At 37.1% G+C, this 23,156-nt stretch overlaps 1 protein-coding gene across 7 annotated transcripts in view; it reads left to right on the plus strand.

Moving 5' to 3' along the window:
• Nucleotides 1-3,667: 3,667 nt before the first annotated feature.
• CAMK2D (calcium/calmodulin dependent protein kinase II delta) overlaps nt 3,668-23,156 on the plus strand; it is a 317,423-nt gene continuing 297,934 nt past the window's right edge. For 3 of the 7 annotated variants that reach the window (XM_042935652.1, XM_042935654.1, XM_042935658.1), the window contains exons 1-2: nt 3,671-4,363; nt 5,976-6,070. In XM_042935652.1, the coding sequence (XP_042791586.1) occupies nt 4,299-4,363; nt 5,976-6,070 (160 nt within the window). In that variant the 5' untranslated portion in view covers nt 3,671-4,298. Of the gene's footprint in view, nt 4,364-5,975; nt 6,071-23,156 lie in introns of all 7 variants that reach the window. The other 4 variants (XM_042935653.1, XM_042935655.1, XM_042935660.1 and 1 more) reach the window with 3 other exon arrangements.

Genomic DNA, 23,156 nt, shown 5'->3' on the forward strand with positions numbered 1-23,156 from the left:
TAGTATTAAGGAACACATTTTAGAAGTGGATACAATTACAAATGTTTTTCTTCCACTTTAACAAAGCAGAAAGTTAGGAGTTTATACACTAGCTAATCTTGATTTGTGTGTGATTAATATAAATCGATTGAGAAACCAAGTATGCTCATGTTTACAATTTTTTCAATTTGCATTTGAACAACACATTTTTGTACAATCTCCAGCTCATGTTTGTTGCTAAATTTTAGAAAATTTCTTAACTTTAATCTGGCAATCCTTCATCACCATTCTGTAACTTCTGACGTTCTTTTCACATTTATGACTTCCTAAGTGTTTCTCCACATCATAAGATGGATCTTCTTCCATAGTAGTGGTGTTAAACTAGTTTAGGAATTACAAAAACCACATTTAAAGCCACATTTTTCATTCTCTTACATTGACTTGTGTCTTCAGAGTGAGATCTAACCATTTGGAACTTGGCATCTGTCTTTTATTACAGTGTAAAATTTAGTAAGGCCGGTATATCTAAAAAATGGAAATTCCTTCTTCCTTTATGGACTTCAATGGCAAGAAAATTAGTACTAGATCCTTTTCCCTTGATGTCAATTATTAGTGTATTTTAAAAATCCATTTCTCTGCACTTTTAATCATGGGATACTGTGACTATCTTGATTAAATACGATCACCCTTACAGTAAGTTTTATTGGTACGTTAATTATCAACAACTAACTTTAATATAATAAACCCCTAAATAATTAATTTGCCAATTTAATAAAATTCATAGAACAGCTATTATGTGCCAGGCACTATTCTAGTCGCTGGAAATAGAGCAGTGAACAAAACAGGTAGTAATTCATGCCCTTGGGAGAGTATATTTTAGTTGTAAAGTCTAAACAATTAACAGGGAAAAAAATAAAATTTATAGTATACTAGATGGTAATAGATATTATGGGGAAAAATGAAGCAGGCAATGTGAAGTCATGTTTGAAAAATGTGTAGTAATTGATAGAGTGGCTAGGGAAAGCTCCATCAATAAGATGATAGAGAAAATATTAGAAGGAGGTGAAGAAGTGCAATAGGACAGTTAAACATTCCAGGGAAGACAGAATAGCAAATGCAAAGTTGCTAATCAGGAGCATGCCAAGTCATGCTCCAGGAACCGCAGAGGCCAGTGTGGCTGGAGTAGAATGAGCCAGGGCACAAACTGAGGTAGGGAAGACTAATGATGTAGGAGTGGAGGGCAGATCCCCCAAGGCCTTGTAAGCCATTTTTAAAATTTTGGTTTTTAGTCTAATTGAGACACGAAGGCTTCAGAAGTTTTTGAGCAAAGGCATGATTTGTCCTGACTGAGGGTTTAAGGGGACCATTATGCTTGCCTCGGATGAGACTAGAACAAAGAGGGGCAAGGGTAGAAGCAGGAGACCAGGAAGAAGGCAAGAGATGATAATCCAAATGGAATTTCTGTGTAATTGTGAAAGGATTACTGCCTTCAGAAAGCCCACGCTTCAGAAATAACTGGCAATATTTGCTTAAATAAGATAAATATTTTAATTACTTTAAGATATAGACCAAGAAACAGCACAAATGCAGAGTAAGCAGTGTTTTAAAAAGTACACATTTATTGTCTAATAATACATCAATATTAAAACTGTTATGTTTTCTTTATTGTATCATACAATCATCATAACCATGTACAATTATTGGTAGTTTAAATAATTGAGATAAATACTGTAATTATGTAGACCTCATAACTTGGATATTTAAATTTTTTTTTCTTCCCTAGAGTTGTAAAATTTTATATTATCTTTATTTATTGTTTTAATTTTACTTTTTCGGTTTCACTTTTAGGTTCAGAGAATATTAAATTATTGCATTATAACTTGGACCCATATTGTTAAATATTTGATATAGATTAAAAATCTTTAGCATAGACCAAATTGGTTTTTTTTTTCAATTCTATAGCCCAATTATTAGTATTTAGACACCTTTTTTTTTTTCCCTTTATATAGTTTTTGGTATCATCTTGTACCATTACATTTTACACAATGTTATATTTGCTTTTAATAGCCAGGAATAAAAATATGTACGAAATTCAATTTTGTTTAATAACTGTTACAATTTGTAAAAATTTTGAAAATTTCAAAGTAAAAGCTGTTGGCAGAAATAGCATTCCCCACAGGAGGATGGGAGGGAATTACGATTATGTGTGACTGTGGACAAGGTAATTTACAATTAATAGCAGCCTCTGGAAGTGAGCAACAATTCCTTCAAGTTTTAGATTCTCTGTATGACCAAGTTATGTTTTATCTTCCAGCTGTGGAATTTTGAGCCCATGATGTAATGCTAAAGATGAACAAATTAGCACTGCAAGGTCTTTAGGGTCGGAAAGACCGTTCATAACCCTTTTGTTCCGCGTTTTAATTTGCAATTACATAGTTTATTGAAAACACAGGACTGTAAGAAAGGCCCAGGGGTGATTTCAGCAATCAGCGATTTATTTTACACGTAATGCATAATTATTTTTTCTCCTATCTGCTGCATGCTAATGATTAGGACATATTCTTGAACTGTTAAGTGATTTTCCAGATAACCATTTACAGAGTATACTTCTGTGCCACCATCACAGGCAGGGCACACTCCGCCTCTCCTTTTCTTTTTTTCCTTTGCAAAGCGAAACAGGCTATAACGTGTTCATGTGATGCCAGTGACGTCAGCCTCGACCGGGTCGCGTGACCGACACCCAACCTTCCCACAACCCCACCCCTGCCGCCAGAGCAGGAAATCTCGCGAGAAACCGTCTTACTATCAGAACTTACCGAGGTTACTGGGGAGTTACTCAGAAGGTGTGGCTCCATGGGGGAGTTTTTGCTTTCATTCTAACACTGAGGGCCGAAAGCAAAGGCCTTCGGGGGTTGCCAGAGTCTGAGCCACCCAACCTATAAAACGGCGGAGGTGGACAGTGAGGTGGCAGTCATATCAGAAGTGAAACGTGGCGCACGGCTGGCGTCGTCCCTCACTAAACGGGCCGGGGGTGGGGGGAGGGGAGGGAGAAAACGCGCACCCGGAGCTCGAGAGCGGGCGGCTCGGCTTCTGCTCTCCGGGGGTGGGCCCGGAGTCACTGGGAGGCTGTAGGCTGGGACCCTTCTAAGGAAGCAGTCAGTTGCCCACATCCGGCCCCCGCCGTGTCAACACGGAGACGCGCCGAGATGAAATGGTTGCACACTTCGCCCTCCCACCCGGAGCACCGCGGCTCACGAGTCGGCGTGGAGCGGTTTCTAGTGCCCCGTGCCCGCAACAGGGTCGGGGGCCTCCGCGGCCCGGGAAGCATCCCCGGGCAGCCCACGACTTACCCCACATCTTCTAAATCAACCCCAGGTTTAGGCAGCAGCTTAATTGCGAGTTTAACTGGGTAATTTTGACATCTCATCTCATTCACCTAAATCTTCCCCAGGCTTCTCCCTCGTACAGCCTCCTCCGCCCACCTGGTCTCTCTCCAGACGGGTGTGCGCGAGTGTAAGACCTAGGGAGGGAGAGCGAGATCCGCGAAGGGACTGGGTTAGAGTCGCTAGAGGGAGGTGTGGGACCGGCGAGGAGGGGGCTTCGCGAGGGAGGGGGTGCTGGCAGGCGGAGGGAGTGGCGGGAGGAGGAAAGAGGCGGAGGCCTGGGGACGGCGGACTAGTCTTCGCCCCATCCGAGCGCTCTTTCTCTCGCCGCGCAGTCTCCAAGCGGCGCGGGCTCTTGGGGGAGTGCCAGGCAGCCGAGGTGCCCGCGGGAGGCAGGCGGGTCCCGGGCGCGCACGCTCGGCCGAGCCCCGGCGCGCCCCGCGCCCGCGCCTGCTGACAGCTGCAGCTGGGCTCGAGCTGTCCGCTCTCGGCTCCGCGGCCTCCGCCCCCTCGGGTTCCCTCCCCTCTGCCCCTACCCCTCCAGCCCCGGTGCGGCTAGTTTCGCAACTGCTTTCGCCCCGTGCCCGGCTGTTTTCCGTTTCCCGACCCCCTCTTCTTGAGTACTTTGCCCCCAGCATTTGGGGAGAGGGGCTGGAAAGGGGGCGGGTGGAGCGTCCAGAGGAGAAGGAAGCGAGGGCCGGAGGAGGAGGAAGAGAATCTGCGGACCGTGGGGAGGAGACCCCACGCCACCCTTTCTGGTCATCTTCCCTCCCGCCCCGCCCCTGCGCACACTCCCTCCCGGGTGAGCTACTTTCGGACGAGGAAAGTGAGGGCGGCCCTGGGTGACAGCGCCGCGGGGCCAGTCCTGGGGAAGCCGCGCGTCTGTTCGAGTCTTGTCCGCCGCGCTCCCAGCCAGGGGCATAGCCCGGACCGAGGATGGCTTCGACTACAACCTGCACCAGGTTCACGGACGAGTATCAGCTTTTCGAGGAGCTCGGAAAGTAAGCGCCTTGGCCCGCATCTGCACGTCCCCTTTCCAGAAGAGGGCGGGTCGCGTTGCCCCCGACCCACCGGCCTCCCGCGTGGGGCGAGGGAGTTTGGGAGACCAGAGGAGAGGGAGGAGGGCCCGCGGTGTGGCAGCTCTGAGGAAGGTGCTGCCTTAGCGAGAGGAGGGGACAGAGACGGAAAAAGACCCTCCACCCCGGCTGTGGCACATTCCGATAATCCTTAGCCCACCTTCACCCGTTCCCCCACCCTCTAGCCCTAGAGACTTAGTGGATTTACGATCCCTGCAGTTGTAGCTGTCATCCAGAGAAGTGTGCGAGCGTGTGTGTGTGTGTGTAGAGGAAACAAGAACCCATGTAAAATGCAACATAGATCATGTTTTCTGTAAATAGAGATGCCTCCTGGTTAGCCGGCGTGCGGCCGTACGACCCTCGTACGGATGAGAACTCGCTGCCACAGACGGTGCCATATTTATTGATGCCGAAAGTTCAACTTGGCGTAGAGTCTATTTTGCATCCAGTAGTTGTTCTGTCCAGGAAAAGGGCCACTGAAAAGAACTCGACCCCTTGCCCCATGTCCACTCTTATTCTTTGCACTAGGTTATTCGCTCATCATCATCATCCTTCCAATGATTTACGTGTACATCTTCGCATTCTCTGGGAGGATTTATTTATACAGGCAACGGAAAAGACCTGGAGACCGAGAGAAAGCTTCCCAAGGGTAGCCTAGTGTTGTATAAAAGGACCTCCTACACCCGACTGGCAGAACTGCTCGGAGAATTTAAGGAAGGGGACCTGAGACCTCCTGAGGACCTCTGTGCTTAGGGACTTAGGGGCTGAACCGTGAATGTTGATTTATGTAGCATCCAACCCAAACCCAGTTCTTCTATCGCTAGTTTCGACTATTACTTATGAAAGGGGTGCGTTTATATGTATGTTGTTGTTTTATGCAGTTGAATTCAAGGGAATGTAATTATATTTTAAATGTAATGAAAATTATATCCTTATATATTTATACGCTGTCTGTTGTTAAAACATGGAGAATATGTCGGAAGAGCAGCTTAATTCAAATCTCTCCCTTCCCCCAGCTCAAAACAGGGCACAGAGAAATCACCATATCAGGATTTGTTAAACCACACAAATGTTCCCAACACTTATATTTTAATGAAAACAATCGCCATATTTACTTAGTTGGAGCCACATTAATTTTTTTTAACAAAATAAATAGATTTTTACTGCTCTTCCTCAGCCATGCTCTTTGCAGGTTTTTTTTTTTTTTTTTTTTTCCTCTCAGCATTTGGTGCTGTGTGAGTGTGAATTGTAAAATGTTTTCAAATTTCATGTGCAAACAAGAGCGGTCATTATTGGCAATTCCTTTCATTTTGTTGATTAATAATGTGTGCTCCCTGTTAAATAAAATTTACTTTTATTCTTCAACATTACGGAAGGTTTAGGTTTCCAGGAAGAATCGTTCATTTTGTGGATATTACTGTAGCGCACTGATGTTTGACGGTTCATTAAATGCAACAAAAATGCTCAGATTGCTGTAATTTTTTAGTAGAATATCATAGCTGATTATATTGATGACATGCTAATTATTGGTTTTCAGGGGGGCTTTCTCAGTGGTGAGAAGATGTATGAAAATCCCTACTGGACAAGAATATGCTGCCAAAATTATCAACACCAAAAAGCTTTCTGCTAGGGGTGGGTATTATCAACCACATATACAGTATATGTTAATTTTGTATTTGTCATGTTGATTGTTGGTTCTGTTGTATGTAGATATATACTTACAATTGAACTGTAGACCTACGGTATCCTATTACATTCTGAGATTATTTCCTTCCTGAATGCCTTGGTATGTATAGTTTAAAAATAAACACACAGAATTTTAATAACAATTACTAAGTAATTATATCTGTCTTATGAGCACTAGCATAAGTAACTGCATTTTAAAGAAAAGACGTGTCACAAAGTGCATTTTGCCTTTAGCTGTGCTATGAAATAACTTTCAGAAATACCCAGGAATGGAAAAGTGTAAGTCTCACAACTGTCATTATTCTCTTTTTTGCTTTTGAGAGGAAAAATAGGTCATAGCTCAGTTGAATCATATTTCAATTTTAGTTACACTTGAACTTAATTCATCAAGGTATATTTAACAGTAATAGCTTTGGGAGGAAAAATTTATCATTGCTATATTCTAGGAAGTTCAGCTTGATTTTGAGGTTTCTGTGTGCAGTCCAGATCTTTACTGGGTCTTCCGCATTAAGGCTTCTCACAGACTCATGTGATGTATTTTACACATGCTCTATAGCCACAGAGATCATTCCTATCATAAAATAGCTGTTGACATAGGAAAAAAAAAACTGAAAGGAGCTCACTGCATTCTTTCTGTTTTGTTGAACTTATGCAAAAGTACTTACACTGAAATGTTAGGCATTCTAATTATTGTGGACACGTGTCTAAGGTATTTCCATGGGAATTTACGATGTAATGAAATTTAAATGAAATTAAAATGAACAAAATGCCACAGTATAAGCCCATTTCAGTGACCTGGTTTATTTTAAGTAATGAGGGAAGAAATTCTATTAGGGTTAGTTTGCCCCATTTAATTTGTCTTCTAAAAAGTGCTGCTCTCTAGTATCCTGGTGTCATTTTTGGTCTCTGCCATATTTTTTTTTCCCCTCATTTGTTGCAACTTCTACTTTAGGTTTAGATTGGCATTTCAGTTTATTCATTAAAATGAGGTTTTGTTGTGATTTTCTTCATCCGATTTTAACAGCACTCTGAGGAAGATCTATGTGCTAAAGTAACCAGTGCCATAGCTTCACAGCTTGAGAACTAATGAGAAGCACGTTAAGCTCCATCATGTTCCCCTTTCCCTCTTCTCTCCCCAGGAAGGTTTCTAACAGTCAAAAGGAGTTACCAAACTGTAAATGACATTTTAGTTTTTAAAAAGAAAAAATGAAAATTCTCTCAATGTTTTCTTCCTGTGTGCTAGATACTTTTGGCAAAAGTAGGAGTATCAGTTCTTCTGGAGGCATGACGACACCTATCCCAAATCTTTCAGTGGCTTTGAATTTTCTCTCAAAACAAATCAGTGTTGTGCTTCACTTCTCCTTGATTTCCTTAATTAGAGTCCTCCCTCTTCATCTACCATAATTTATACTCCCTGAATCAGCATGGCAAATACATGTGTTTCTGCTCCCATTATTTTTCCATTCTTCTGCCTCCACTCTATGGAAGATAAGTCTTCTCTAGCCTGATGGGATTCCTTCTTCCTGCCAGTGTTCCTTACCTGCTCCTACTGTGCTGTAAAGAACAACCTACACCCAAAGCCACCTTGCCCTGTCTGGATTTAATTATTCCAGTTACGTTTAGGAAAAGTAGTTAAAGTGAAGTACTAGAAGACCTGCTTCTTCTCCCTCTCCAATTTCCTTTCTTAACCTGCTTCATGTCAATCCACTGAGGAGTGAGGTGGGAAAGAAGAGGCTTTGGAATTAAATGCTCTGGGTTTACATTCTGATTCGCCTACCTATTGGATGTGTAATCTTGGGTGATTTACATATTTTCAATGAGCCTTCATTTTCTTATCTGTAAATGGGTAATAGTGTAACCCTTCCTTTTATAGGGTTTGTGAGGAGTGAATTAATATAGTATAGAACAGTGTCTGCTACATAATATGTATTCAATGAATATTAGCTGCTATTATTATTTCTTGGGTTGCTGAAACAATCAGATGTGATTACTTACATGAAAGAATGAAAATTATAAATCCAGTGGCAGTCGTGACTTAGCTGTGAGTAACCAGTTTGAATCTTGGCTTTACTATTTAGTGTGTAATGTGGTTCAGTTATTTACCTTTTCTTCATCACAGGTTCTTCACTAATAAAATGGGGGAAAAGTACTCATAGTGTCTCATGGGTTGTTTTGAGGATTCAGTGAATTTTATGAGAACCTCTTCTTCATTGCAAAGTGCTGAGTCAATTTTACCTATTATGCTCACCTGTAAAATATTATAGTACTTCAAATTTTTCAATTTATTTTATAACCATAACAATTAGAGCTGCTTATAGCATATTTATACTTTTGAATGTGTGCATTTGTTTAAGCTGTACCCACATTAAGTTGTAAATACTTAAGAAAGTGCTCTCATTATTTTAAATAAAACATTTCACAGCATGGAGGACCTAGGAGGAGCTCAGTACAGAGTGACTAGGATCACATATGGCTATTAAATGGTTTGTAAAGGAGTTACATACTTAGTTTAATTCCTAAGAACAAGCAAGTACTAGATGTAAAGTAATCTTTTATAAAATAGTGTATTAAGATATCAAGAGCATATACTTTGAAATATGAACTCTCCTTTAAAAAACACTCCCTTTCAGAATAATAATCCTGAAAATTACAGAAAAATTTAAAAATAGTATATTTAAGGGAAATTAGAATGATATCTAAATTAGCATACAGTTTTTCCCTTAATGTATTGATTTTTTTTTTCTTTTGGCTATGCATGGCAGTTTTTTTGGAGCATATAATTTTTTGTATAAATTTTTGTTTGTATTATTTAAAATGCCATGCCTTTGTAAATCCAAGCTTTAAGCCTGTTTGTTTTAAAGACCAGGAAGGCCCTCCAACTCAAATAATGTTCTTCAAATGTAACATTACAACTGGAAAAGAAAGACCATTGTCAATACATTTAAGACCATGAGGGATTGCCAAAAATTTGGCTATATTCCTGCACAAATTTACACATCCAACTCTACTATCACCCAGGCATTTTTCTGTGCCTAGATGTTAATGGATTTCCAGCAGACAGTTTCAGTTGCATTTCCTCTCAGCTGTTAGTCACACAAACCATATTTGGGAGACTCAGAGTCTGTTGAAGAATTTCTTTCCTTTTGCGTTAACACGTGCATGCACAGAGCATTCATCATATGATACTGATTAGATAGATTAAGTACATTGATATATAATTTGGCTTGCTTTAAAAATAGTGTAAGAAAGTTTCAAACATCTTCTGTTTTATATGCAATTTTTGTCTCAAAAAGTTTTTTTTTGTCAGCTAGGAATAGAAAGCACAGCTTACTTAGTAAATGGTAGATAGTGATTGTAGAATTTTATCTCCTATTTTTACCATGGGCAGTAGAAATTCTATCATTTTGGTCCCAGACAATTAGGTTTGTACTTAACAAATCCTAATTTGCCATGCTATTTTGATACTTTGTTGATTTTGACCTGGTTATAACTGTAAGGTATTGACAGGTTATGCAAAGTCCAGGAAGGGGTGTGATTGCAGTTCAGAATCCAGTAGACTGATGGTTCTGATGGCAGATGTCTTTAGAAATAGTATTTGTGATTGATTTCACATTTTAAAGACTCCCTGTGGTAAAATATTTTTTATGATAGTAATAACTTCTTAATGTTCATTTTCCAATGTAATTGTTGATCATTAGAAACCACTTTTTATTACGTAGGGTCTGATGAGCCACAAGTCATTATTTTTGTAAAATGCAAATTATAGTAGAAGCTTGAAATAGCATGTGCTATTACAAGTATATTTTAGCTCTACTCTCTTGATAAAGTTAAAAAGGGATTTCATTTTATATTTCTGCAATACTTCACAGATGTAATACAGTTAAATTATTTGGTATTCTTTGATTTTACTAGTTTTGTTAATTCCCAAATTGATGATCTTAGCAGAATATGAATCAGGACTTTATAAAAACTACTTAAACCATGTACACCAAATTAGGTCTCAGCTATGAAATCTGAATATTGCATGCATGTCCTAAGTAGTTTTTTTTTATGGTATAATAGAGATGTCAACAGTTAACTTTTGCTACTTTTTTTTTCTTTTTTGGCATCCAGGCAGTCAAGAAATTAGCGCAATTTTTCAGCTTTGTGGTTACTTGTGTTAAGTTGGAAGCAGAAATGAGATGATATAGATGGATTGTTCTGATTATACATTATTGATTTTGCAATTTGGAACTAATTGGGCTAATTAACATTTTTTGAAAGTTTCTTGGTTTGAGCAATGTTTTAAGAAAAAATTAGTAAAATATTTTTATTTTTGTATGTGGAATTTCTACAGCTCTTTAATTATTGGGCCCCAGAGTAGTCCTTTCATTATGTTTAGTTGTATTTGCATTTTTACATAGGTTTTGATATTAGATATCTATTTTTCTCTTTTAGTGAATGAGAATATTATTGATGTTCAAACTGGTTAGGAGATAAAAATGCATATCTACATTTCCAGAAAATAATAAAAATCCTTTCTGTATTCCAACATGGTTATAATATGCAAACTTAATATAAAGAACATGGTTGTCAGGCATCTGACTGTGGTATAACTAGTGTCAACCTCTACCTGACAGATTATGCAATAGGAATTGAACACCTGGAGAATCTTTATTGTTATACGACGAGATTAATACTTTCATTTCCCTTGAAATATTGAATCAATTTGGTGTAAAAATTAAAATTTAGTAGTAAATTTTTTATGGGCCTTTTAAAGTTAATAATCATGAATTGCTAGAAGGCACATACTAGGATTTTCTTGGGCATTTAAGCTCATTGTTGACTAGAATTTTATTTAATTAAAATAATTTTTTTTCTTGGGCTGATACCAAGGCAGACCAACTCCTACTGTCTCTTAGGCTGAATTGATACATTTTTTTTTTTAAACATCTGCCCCTCCACATTTGTTAGGGTATGGTGTGCACAGTATTTTTTATTATTGACAGTTAAGGATTGTTCAGTGAATTGTACTGCCGGACATTAGGTGTAAGCTTGCAATACTTTTACTCTAAAATATAATACCTTTGTAGTAATTTGCTTTTATACTACTTTATAGATTACTAAGCACATTCACTTATGTGGCCTTATTTTATATATTTTTTATTTAATAAATATTGCATAAGTATAGTGGGCAGAGTGTTAGGAAAAGTAAGGCTATCTACACAAATAGACATAGAAGACATAAATGGTATTAAGTCTAGCTTGCATAAAGTGCTGTTGATTTTCAAAGGAAGGAAAGGTTATTTCTGCCTGGAGAGATGAAGGAAGGCTTTTATATAATATGGATTTAAATAAATTTTAAGTACCACAAATCTAAAACCATTTGGAGAGATTATTCAAAAGAGTTTAAATATCTGATTATAATTAAAATATTATTTTACTCAGATGGTAAGTTTGTTGCAACTATCAGGATAAAGTTACTTTTAGAATAAAATAGTTTTTATTAAAAAATTAAAAAAGGAAACTTTTTTAGATACCAAAATTCCTGATCCAGTTAAGGGAGATAGATCATTACTTCTTAAGGTGAGTTCGTAGACCTTTCATCTACTGTAAACTCTTTCTCTAGTATAGGGAAACTGTCAGGTTTGGAGGAGAGAGAGAGACAGAGTAGGGAGAGGACAGCTTTGCTTGTTGTTTGTTTGGTTTTGATTTTAAATATCTGAACTATCCTTGTAATCATACACAGTCACAGAACAAAATCATAATTGATTTTTTAGTTAGGCGAACCCCTTTGCTGGTACTATGGTCTCCTTTTAACTTTTTAGAACTTTATTACTACCCAAATCAATAATAATAATAAAATAATAGGAATGGTAATAGCTATTATTTTAAGAGAACCTTCTAAGTGACAGATATATACTTACAAGATATTTTGTTTTACTTAGTTTATTGTTATTATTATTATTCAATTTTTAAATAGAGGAAACTGAGGCTGTAAGTTACTAAAAGCCTCAGTATTAGTCAGTAGTGGAGTCAGAATTTCAAACCATTTTCTTTGGCTCTAAAGCCTGGCTCTTTCCACTACCACATCCCATTGATTGCTGTTACAAAGAACTTCTCTTAACCTCTCTGTACTTATTGGTACGTGCTTGACTGATCTCCCCACTAAACTTCAGGGTCTTTCATAAAAAGGACTATGTCTTCTACAGCTTTAGGTCCTCAGTGCAGTGTATAGAATTGAGTATTTGTTTGGGAAAATATATTTAGAGTTCCGCCTTGTGAGAGAAGATAGTATTTTAATTGCTGCAGTAACAAAATCAAACTAAAGTTTGATAGTCCTCTGTGCTCTTTCCTGGAAAGAAAACAGTGAGGTGAAGAATCAGTGGGAAAATGATTACAGAAGAATGACATGTTTTGGTAAATTTAATTCATTAACTTACTGCAAATATCTCAAAACACACTAAGTTCCTAGGACTACTTCTTCTAAATGATTCACTTGTTGCTGAAAAGAAAAACTTAGCCCTTAACCAAAGCCCAGAGGAACCTACTCAGAAAGGCATTTTATTTCTCAGGCTCCTCTTGTTTGTGAAGCATGGAGGACAGATGTTTGTTGTTTTATTGTTTCTTCTTGGACAACACTACGTGCCAAATGCATACTAACATGTGGCAAGTGAAAGAAAAACCTAAAACTATTAAGTTTTATAAATATTTTATAAAATTTATAAAACTTGGCTGTTTTATGTTTGTTGGAAAAATAACTTAGGTGCAGCAAGTCATATAAAGATACACAGATAATATTGTGTACTATTTATGTACACTTAATTGTTTTACCTAAGGTTATTTTCTCTTTAAATTACATGGGGATTGGAAACTTTTTATTACCTAACATCTTAAGTATGAAATTATATTTTATAAATCATAAAACAGTAAGCATCCAATAAACCTCCACTCAATAACTAGAGCATTCCCTCTACTTTTGAAGCTACCTGTGTGTTCCTTGCTGATCCTCATCTCTTGCCTTGCTCTGAGAGTTAATCACTGTCTCTTACTTTTTAATTTTTTTAAGTTTATTTTTTTGAGAAATAGAGGATCTCAAGCAGAGCCCTACGTAGGGCTTGAACCCATGAACTGTGAGATCATGACCTGAGCAGAAATCGAGTCGGACACTTAACTGACTGGGCCACCAGGTGCCCCAATCTCTCACATTTTTAAAAGAGAAATCTCTTTTTATTTCCCCATGCCCTGGGACTTGTTAATTAACTGGTTGATTTCAGTTGGCCAATCAGTTACCAATGGAAAATCTATGCCCTCTTTATCAAGGTATATTTACATATGTATAACAATATATGTATTGTACATGTATAAATCTAAAATTTGTGGAATAAACTCATATTAGTATATAATTTTACCCTATCCCTTAAGGCTAGGGAAGGCTTAAATTATATGGAATTTTTTTAGTAATAGGAAATTATTTTATTCCTACGTCTTTTTGAAGCATTTTCATTAATGATGATGTACACACATTGAAATAAAGCAGAAGTTACATAAAACTACCTTATTAAAGGTAAGTATAGTACTTGAGAATTAGATTTCTCTTTTATCTTCTAGAGAAGTTGTAGAGGTCAGATATGCCATATCACGGCATTAGTGTTCAAATTAAAATTTTTATTTTGGTGAAGAAATATTTAGGTGATATTTGGAGTCTGTGTTCTGATAACTTGGATTTCTGCCGAAGTGTATTCAATAGTAGTCCAGGTCCAATTCTGCTTGTCCCTGGTGGACTCAGTGATTTCCCCCTTCTATGAATGGTGCCTTACTTTTCCTGGACTTTCAAGCACGCTTGATTATCTTTCTTCTCCTTAACCCATCTCAACACTTTCCATCTCTTCCTTTTTCACCATTTTAACTTGAGCTCTTTTTTTCTTAACTCTTTTAAACAGCTTCCTAAACAGATTTTCCAGCTAATGGTTGCCATGTTTTTTATTCATTTATAAAGTTCATCGTTAGACCTTTTAGTACCCACTGTGCTGGACATCTTGATAAGTTGTAGCAATACAGAGGTGAAAGATAAGAGATCTGCCCTGAAGTATTTTGTGATCCATTAGTGTGGATGATAGCCTGCTGAATACAGTTTAGTTTTTGAGTGTTGTAATAGAAGTATACACAAGGTTTTCATGTAGATAAGGGCTGGAAGAGGTTGTTATCACAGATTTATTGAAGAGATTAATGAGTGAAATTATGTTTTTGAATGGCAATTGAGCCTGGTACAGAAGGGAGAAATGGTTGCCCAGGAAAAGTAAGCAGCATGTTCAAAGGAAGGGAGAAAGTTCTGGCTCTACTCTCCAGATGGAATGAGTACACCTAGTGCTGTTGAAACCCTATCTCCTTTAAGACTCATTTCAGGTGCTTCTGCCTCCATGATGCCGTCTCTAACTTACTCTCCACCCTTACTTTCCCTCTCTAGGCAGAAGCGATTCTTTTCCTCTTCCTCTGAATAGCTTTTTCATGTTTTTTAAGCAACTGATCACATTTCTCCTTTTGTGTTTTAGTTATATATGTTGTAGCTTTCAAACATCTTGTGAACATTTTTAAGCTTACCATTGAATCTGTGCCTGGCACAGTAATTATAAATTACTTATAAATGTTGAAGATGCTTATAAATGTTTGTTGAATGAGGGGATAAATGAATGAGTGAGCAAATAGGATTCTGTCTCCAGAAGTAGATATATGTTTAACAAGGAGAGACCTTTGGCAGGTAAAGTAAGTGGAAGTTGAGCTAAAGCTTCATGTCAAATGGAATACACTATTGAAAATAATTTTTAATTCATAAATTATTTCATTAGTTTCTTGATGACAAATTATGCTTTGTTGGAAAGAGTTTTGTATAATTTTGTAAATTTTGGAGCAACTGTGTAAATTCTTGCTTTTTTTTTTTTTTTTTTTTTTTTTTTTTTTTTACCATGTAACATAAAGTGGCTCAATAAGAAGGGGTAACATTTTCATGGTCTGCATGTCCATTAGTACCACTTTAGTAATGCCAGACTCAGGCTATCATTAAATTAATGTTTTATTTATTTTTGAGAGAGAGAGAGAGACAGAGTATGAGCAGGGGAGCAGCAGAGAGGGAGGGAGACACAGAATCTGAAACAGGCTTCAGGCTCTGAGTTGTCAGCACAGAGCCTCACGCGGGGCTTGAACTCATAACTGCGAGATTATGACCTGAGCCGAAGTCGGACACCTAACCGAGCCAGCCAGGTACCTTATTATTAAATTATTTTAAATGTTTGGATTTTTAAGTTTGTATCCATTCTCATTCTCCGGAGGGACTTGCTTTTTGACTTATCTTTTAACTAAGCTCATTTTAAAGAGCATTTTGGTGATATATAGTTTTGGATTCACAAATCATGAATATTATTTGCTTATAGAGGTTACTTGACTTTTTAGGAAAGACAGAGGCCAGCTGTTAGAACTGCCATGCCTGTCAATTCAGAAACTTGGTAAAAGGAATGGAAAGTGTGCTTGTTTCAATATTGGAAATCCCTTAAAGAAAATATATGTTTTAAAGCACTTATTTCCTTATTTACTGGGGGTTTTACAATTCTACAACTTTATGGTGTATATGTATATATACACCACACACATATATGCACACACATATCTTAAGAAAATATGCTGTTTTCATAAAAACATTCAGAACATTTGTATGTAATCATGGTGGCAAAATATGTAATTTGTGAAATTAGTTCAGCTGAACGTTTTGACCATTTTGTAGAAACTTTATCCATGATGAATTTTTTAGTAAAGTAAGTTATATATGCTCTTACATTAAAGATCATATATATGTATATATACACACTGGGTATAGGGAGAATTGTATACTATGGACATATCTCTGAAACAAATTTTAATGATTCATTACCAGTTTGCATAAGACATTAACAGTTGTATCAAAATATATATTCTAATTATGCAATCTGGAAAAATACAGAAAAATAGAAGACAATATATTCATGGTTCAGTTTTCCCAGTCACTGCTGACATTTAAGTAGAATACTGGACTAAACTGTACAGTTTTGTGTCCTGCTTTTTTCCTTAATATTTAAAAATTTCCCTATGTTACTACAAATCCTTTGATTTCTTATAACAATTATACTTCACTGAGTAAAATATTAGTATACGTAGTATTGCTAGTTTTTTTTTTTAAATTGCCTTTTGCTATGCTGACATAATAGTAAACATTGTTTTGTAAAACTTTTTCATATTTCTGATTCTTAGGAAATCTTCACGGAGGAGAATTAGTGTGTTAGAAGATGTAATATTATCAAAAATTTTGATGCATTATTGCCAGATTGCATTCTGCATGTTTAACATATTCCCACCAGTGACGTTTAAGTGTGCTAGTGAAAGTGAATTTTGGGGAGCATTATTCTAAATTTCAATTTAATCATGTTGCAGATCACCTGCTAGGTGTGGATAAACAAAGATACAAAGGTAAGGTCCTTCTTCTCAAGGTGAAGTAGATGTGGAATCAAGTAAATTACCATACAGATAAATGACACTATTGAAGTGTTTACTCATTCTGAGGTGTAAGGACATAACTGTTGGGTTGGTAAAAGGTAAGGGAAGACTTCCTAGAGCAGTTAATATTGAACTGGGTTTTGAATAACCAGTTTTGAATTTAAAGATGGCTAGAAAAGATAATAAGTTAATAAGAAATTAAAAAAAATTAATGAGAAGCAAGTAAGTGTCAATAGAGAGCGAACTTGAAGGAAGATACATGCTTTTCTAACCCTGAGTGATTGACTTACCATGTGTAAATTTTCATGAATGGATTCAAAAAGTGATGAAAGAGATGGAAAGTTTTTTTTGTTTTGTTTATTTTTGTTTTTGTTTTGTCAGTGAATCATTAAGTACAGCACAATCTGTTGGAAGGTATTAAATAAGGTGGTTGTGGATTTTACAGCTCTGAGTCATTAGGGATGAACAGCTGATAAGAGGAATACCAACCTCTAATCAATCTCACATTTTGTTTTATTTTGCTCTGGGGCAATACAAAAAAAAAAAAAAAAAATTAAGTGACTAAGTGGAAGATAAAGGAGAGGAGGATAATTACAGATTTTTTTTTAAATGAACCAATATTATAAAAGAGCCCTAGGGAATCCTGTTTCTGTTTATAAACCAGAAAAGCTAGATAGTCTCTGCATTTGCAATATTAGATTAATAACTGTTGCAAAAAATGTTTGTGGGTTTCTGTTTAAAACCAAAAGTAAGATGTCTAATATGCCCTGCCTGAATTCTCAGTGTCTGTAATAGTACCTGGCATTTTTCACAGATACTTATTGAATAAAATGAGTGAATGCTGGACTCCCAAACTGCATCATCTTATGATTAATGAATGTGCATTTAGGGACCCAGAAGTTTTAGGAGTAATATTTGTATACATTATTTCTTTTTCAACACAAAAAAAACAAAAAACAAAAACCAAGGAAGCTCACAATTACACAGTGAGATTAATTCTGTCATATAATTAATATTTTTTTAATGTTTATTTATTTTTGAGAGACCTAGAGAGACAGAGCGTGAGAGGTGGAGTGACAGATCGAATGAGAGGGGGACACAGAATCCAATCCGAAACAGGCTCCAGGCTCGGAGCTATCAGCACAGAGCCTGATGCAGGGCTCGAACCCACAAACTGTGAGATCATGACCTGAGCTGAGGTCAGACGCTTAACCAACTGAGCCATCCACATGCCCCTGTGATATAATGTATAATTTAGTACAGGCTGGTGTTTGGAAAATAGTCATTTATTCTCATCATTAAATAATGGGCAAATCTCTCATTCACTACTTAGAAGATAACTTCAGTTTAAATATTTAACCTCTTTAGCTAAGTTCAGCATTGCAATGTGTTTTCTCCAATTTTAAAAGAATCTTAGAGCTGTAAAAAAAAATTGTAAGATTTCCCCAATATATTAATATTAATGATTGTGTAAGTCAAAATTTAAACAGGGAAATATTGTTTTACCCTGTGCGCACATGTGTATGTGTGTGTGCATTTATAAGTAAGATTCATGGTAGAATGATTTTTTTTTGAACTTGGGGTAGGAGCTTTGTTGAGCAGAAAATCTATTGTGATTCAAGGTTGGTATATCATTAGAATGAAGGTTGGGAAAAATTCAAATTCCAGATTGCAAGCAGAAATTTCAGGGTCAAAGTCCACTCCTGCTCTCTTAATTGTATATCTGATTTCAGAACGTTTTTTCATTCTAGTAGAAATGGAGAGGGAAAAGATAAAACTGTCAAAGAGAACAGTTTGCCTCCTGTAAATAGACTTGAGACCTGCTTTTCTCTAATATGTGATTTGGAAATCATTCTCGGAAAAAATCCTTGCTTTGACTGCTTCCCATACATCTTTATGTTCAGGGAAAGGGAAAACAAAATTGTTATCCTTAAGTTGGATGGAAAGAAAAAATTATACTTCATATAATTCACAGAGAACCAATCACTGAATTACTTATAGCTCCATATCCCTCATTTAGTTCTGATAATCATAGCGTGATATTCTGCCAATGACATAATAAAGAGAGGGTCCTAAGGCATGAAGAGGGATGGCTAAAGGATCACTTAGTTTATCTTTTAAAATAGTAATGACTTTTAAAAACGGAGTTCATATTTGTTGAATTTTTGCAAACTTTTTAAGGTAGGAGACTTTAAGGTATATGTTTTGAATAATCCAAATGGAATAAATCCAAATTTAGAAACACCAGTATCAGAAATATTCTGTGAGCACTCACAAGGTCAGTTTTAAAAATAGCGCTTAGCTTTGAGAGGATAATTTCTCCCCACCCTGCATATAAATGTTTTATTCAGACCTTCAATAACAAGCTTTCAAAAAAAAAAAAAAAAAAAGAAAGAAAACAAGGGAGGGGAGTGTGAAATGAGCCTTTTGAGAAATCCTTGTATTTAGCATCTTTCATTCAAGGATCTTAAGATGTTCCCTAATGAGTCTCCTAGTACTTCTAGGATGTGGGATTCTTGTGCCCAGTGCTGTAAGGCCTGCCATCCCAGAGTCGCATGTTGCAGCTGCTTCCTAGTGCACATCACACTCCCTCCAGAGCCAGGGAATCGAGGAGGCAGTGTTACCCAGCTGTAGGAGCATAGGGGCAGAGAGATTTAGGGAGTAAGGAGTTACCTGATTTGGAGTTTGGTTAGGTCTCTTGGCCAGTAGCCTTATTCCTACAACAATGCTGTATCTTAAAATTTTTTTTTAATGTTTATTTTTATTTTTGAGAGAGAGACAGAGTGCAAGTGGGGGGAGGGTTAGAGAGAGAGGGAGACACAGAATCTGAAGCCGGCTCCAGGCTCTGAGCTGTCAGCACAAAGCCCGACATGGGGGCTCAAACTCACGAACTGTGAGGTCATGACCTGAGCTAAGTCTGGCGCTTAACCTATGACTGAGCCACCCAGGTGCCCCCAAATGTTCTGTCTTTAAAACATTTGATATCCTGTTTTAGCCTCAAGAAAATAAACTCTACCTCATTTTTCATCTGTGCGACTGTGTACCTTTGGAAGTTTGACATTTAATAGTGAGGAATATGAGAGTTTATATGTACTATTATTGAGGGAAGAAAGCAAGGTTAGCATTTTCTTTAAAAGACAACAGAAGAGAACCATTTGTATTACTCTTGGGCAAAACGAGCTATAAGGGACATGGAAATAATGAAACATGGTCAGTTCCCACAAAGAACTTACAGCTTGATTTAGAGAATAGGAGACACACATAATTACAGAAGAGATAAAGATGAGTAGCAGAAGAATGTAGTATGATGATTCAGTGTACCTAAATGACATTTAGTTGTGGAAACAAGAAAAACAACATTGAGGAAGTAGAAATTAAGATGGATGGATGGAAGGAAGATTCTGAAACCATAACCTAATAAAAGATGAGGAGTGAGGATACAAGGATAACTGAGCTTTGAAGTTTAATGGGGAAAATTGTAACCTTCACGTAACAGATTAAGAAGTCAGAATCAGCTGAGTTTGACGAAGATGATGAACTGACAAGTGTTTGATGTACAAGCAACATATTTCACATTGAGTACTGTATCTAAAAGACCATTGAAAATTGGGTATGATCCTTGAGAAAGGGCCCCAGGAAGCAGGGCAGTATAGGTTAAGAGCATCAGCTCTGAAATCAGATTGCTAGGTTTTAAGACCTGGCTCTGCTATTTCCTAGTTCTTATGATCTTGGGCAAACTTCCTGATTTCTCCAAGCCTTGGTTTCCTTATTTATATAACAGCAATAATCAGTTTAGCTACTCTTTGTGATTTGCAAAGAGTTGACAGTTAAAGCCATACTAGTGGAAAAGATCAGAAGGGAGAGAATATAGAAAGAAAAGAACAGAGGCCCTAGGAGAGGGATGGGGGAATACATCCATTTTGATGGATGCTAGGAGGAAATAGGACTAGTTTCAGAGAAATGGAAAGATACATCTGAAAAGGAGGAGGGAAATCAGGATAATTCAGTACTGTGACTCTGAGGTAGAGAAGTTTTGCAAAAAAAAAAAAAAAGTATGGCTAGTAACATTTGATGCAATTGAGAAGTAGAGGGAAATGGACTGAGAAAAAGGCCTTGTTTTTTCATAAAGCAGGATTTCAGTAGTGTTCAGGAGGAGATCATGAGCATTGGGCCAGTCTGTTATTCATCTCTACATTCTTGTAATCGAGCATACAGCATAAAATATAATAGGTATTTAATAAATATTTGCTGAATGGATAGAGAAAAATTATTTCTTGGGATTAAAGAATAAATGGAGATGACATGTAAAACCTTGCTTGTTTAGTAAAATAGGAAAAAAGAGACAGACATACTCAGGAGTAATTTCAGGGATTAGGCAGGTCAAGGGAATTAACAGTGATAAATAAAGCTGAAGTTTATTTGGAGGAAGAGGAACAAGAATCAGGAAGGGATAGAAAAACTGATAATGCAAGGCAGGAGTGTAAAGTTTATTGGGAAGTCATGGAGACTGTTGGGTGTTAGTGGGAACAGAAGATTTGTTTAGGAAAAAACACATTTTTCCTCCTTAGAGGGATAGCTGGAGAGCAAGAAGATAGTGCACACACTGAGGTATTCTGGAGATGGAGAAGAAGACAGCTACAGTTCATCTGACATTAAGAGAAATGGAAGTAGGATTGAGAGCTTGGAGAGAACAGATTTGTTATGGTCTTTGGGGTTTGTAAAGAAGAGTCCACCAAAAGCATTGTGCAGTGGATCATTAACAAGTATACCTGACATGAACCTAGCCCAGTAGTGACCAGAGAGGGCTCTAGGAACCCACTAGGGATTGACAAGGTGAGTCAACAGGGATGCTGGTGCTTTTTAAGCATTTAAGGAGATAGACCTCCCCCTTTTTTTTAACACATTAATTTTCCTTGATTGGTATAGCTAGTAAACATAGAGCAGCTAGCATTTAAAACCCAACTTAGGTAACAGCAAAAGACCTTGTCATTCTGTTATGTTTTTTTCTGGGTACCTCCAGCAGGAGAGATGAGGTGGAGAGGCAGTTAGAAAGCAGAAGCTTGGGAAGAAAATTCTATTCTTCCAGAATGACAGCCAGAATAATTCCATTTTGGAATGTTTGGTAGCTGATTTCTTTTGTTATCTGAAAGAGAAGCCTGGGGAATCTTCAATTCAGAATCTAAATTTCCCTTATTCCTATTCAATTTCATTCAATTTCTCTGCATAAACAAAAGCCTCTGTAGGCAGCTTTTAATGGTTTAGAGTTGTACATAATTTCATCAGTAGGAAGGCACTGTTTATGTAGAAAAATTACTGCAGATCAAGAATATGTAATAAATACTTTAAAGACATCAGATAGTTCATTTTAGATATTTTATTACCAAAGTTCGTAAGGTTTATCATTGTGAATATTCTATTTCATGTGTGCCTTGCTTATTTTCCTATCTATATGTCTCTGCTTCGTTGACTATGGGGCTTTGGTGTGATAGCTTTTCCCCAAAACGTTGGTGTTCTTAATAATTTCCTTAAAAGTCTGTGTCATTTTTCATTTGTTTTTTTCTGGGTCTATTGAAAAAGCAAAGCTTTCTTTGCTCCCTGAGAAAAGCAATGAACCCAAAGACTGTTATCAAGGTAGATGTGATCTGAATGTGTGTCCTTTTTTTTTTTCCTTCTCATAAAATGTTTCTCTGCTCCCTTATTCATTTCCTCATTCTTTTTCCCTTTGCTATTACTATTGATGTTTGATACATAATTACTCCTACTTTTCTCTCCTACCACCAAATTTCTCATAAATAAAACTGTGTCTTGAGTTCAGACTTGTAAGTTCTAGAAAATAAGAAATCTCTACAACTTTCTTTCGTGTAACAAGTGGAAATTTTATGTCTTTTATGCTGATGTTTTTGTAGCCCCGGACTTTCTCTAGTTCCCGAAGATCTCATCTTACCCTCATTATATCAGTCATCATTAATTCATTCCAACAAATATTTATTGAAGCAGCTGTTATATGCAGATATAGTTCTTGATTTGGGGGGCATAGGGTGAGCAAAGTTAGTGTAGGGGAGGCTGGAAGAATCATTTGGATAAAGTGATATGAAGTAAATAAAACAGGGCTATAAGTTAGTGACCTAAAGTGAGGTTACTTTATACAGGTCTCTCTGAGAATGTAACATTTGAGCTGAGGCATTAATGGTAAGAAGAAGCAAACCATGAGAAAATATGAGGGAAGAAAATTCCAGCCCAAAGGACCAAGGTGACAGCTTGCACAGGGATAGAAAGAAAGTAATTATAGCTGGAGTGTAATTAGCAGAGAAGAGAAGCAAACAGTGATCTTGGTAAGTAGGCAGAGAGATTGGGAAGAGACTTTGGCCAATGTTAATGAATTTGGAACTTATGTTAAAAGCACTCATAAGCCATTTTGAGGATGTGGAGCAGGGAAGTGATATGACCAGCTTTGGGCTTAAAAAGTCTCTCTCTGGCTGTCATGTGGAAAGTAGATTGTAAGGGTTTGTGAATGAGAACAAGAGTAGGAGAC

This window comes from Panthera leo, chromosome B1 (assembly GCF_018350215.1).
Source record: "Panthera leo isolate Ple1 chromosome B1, P.leo_Ple1_pat1.1, whole genome shotgun sequence".
NCBI lineage: Eukaryota > Metazoa > Chordata > Mammalia > Carnivora > Felidae > Panthera > Panthera leo.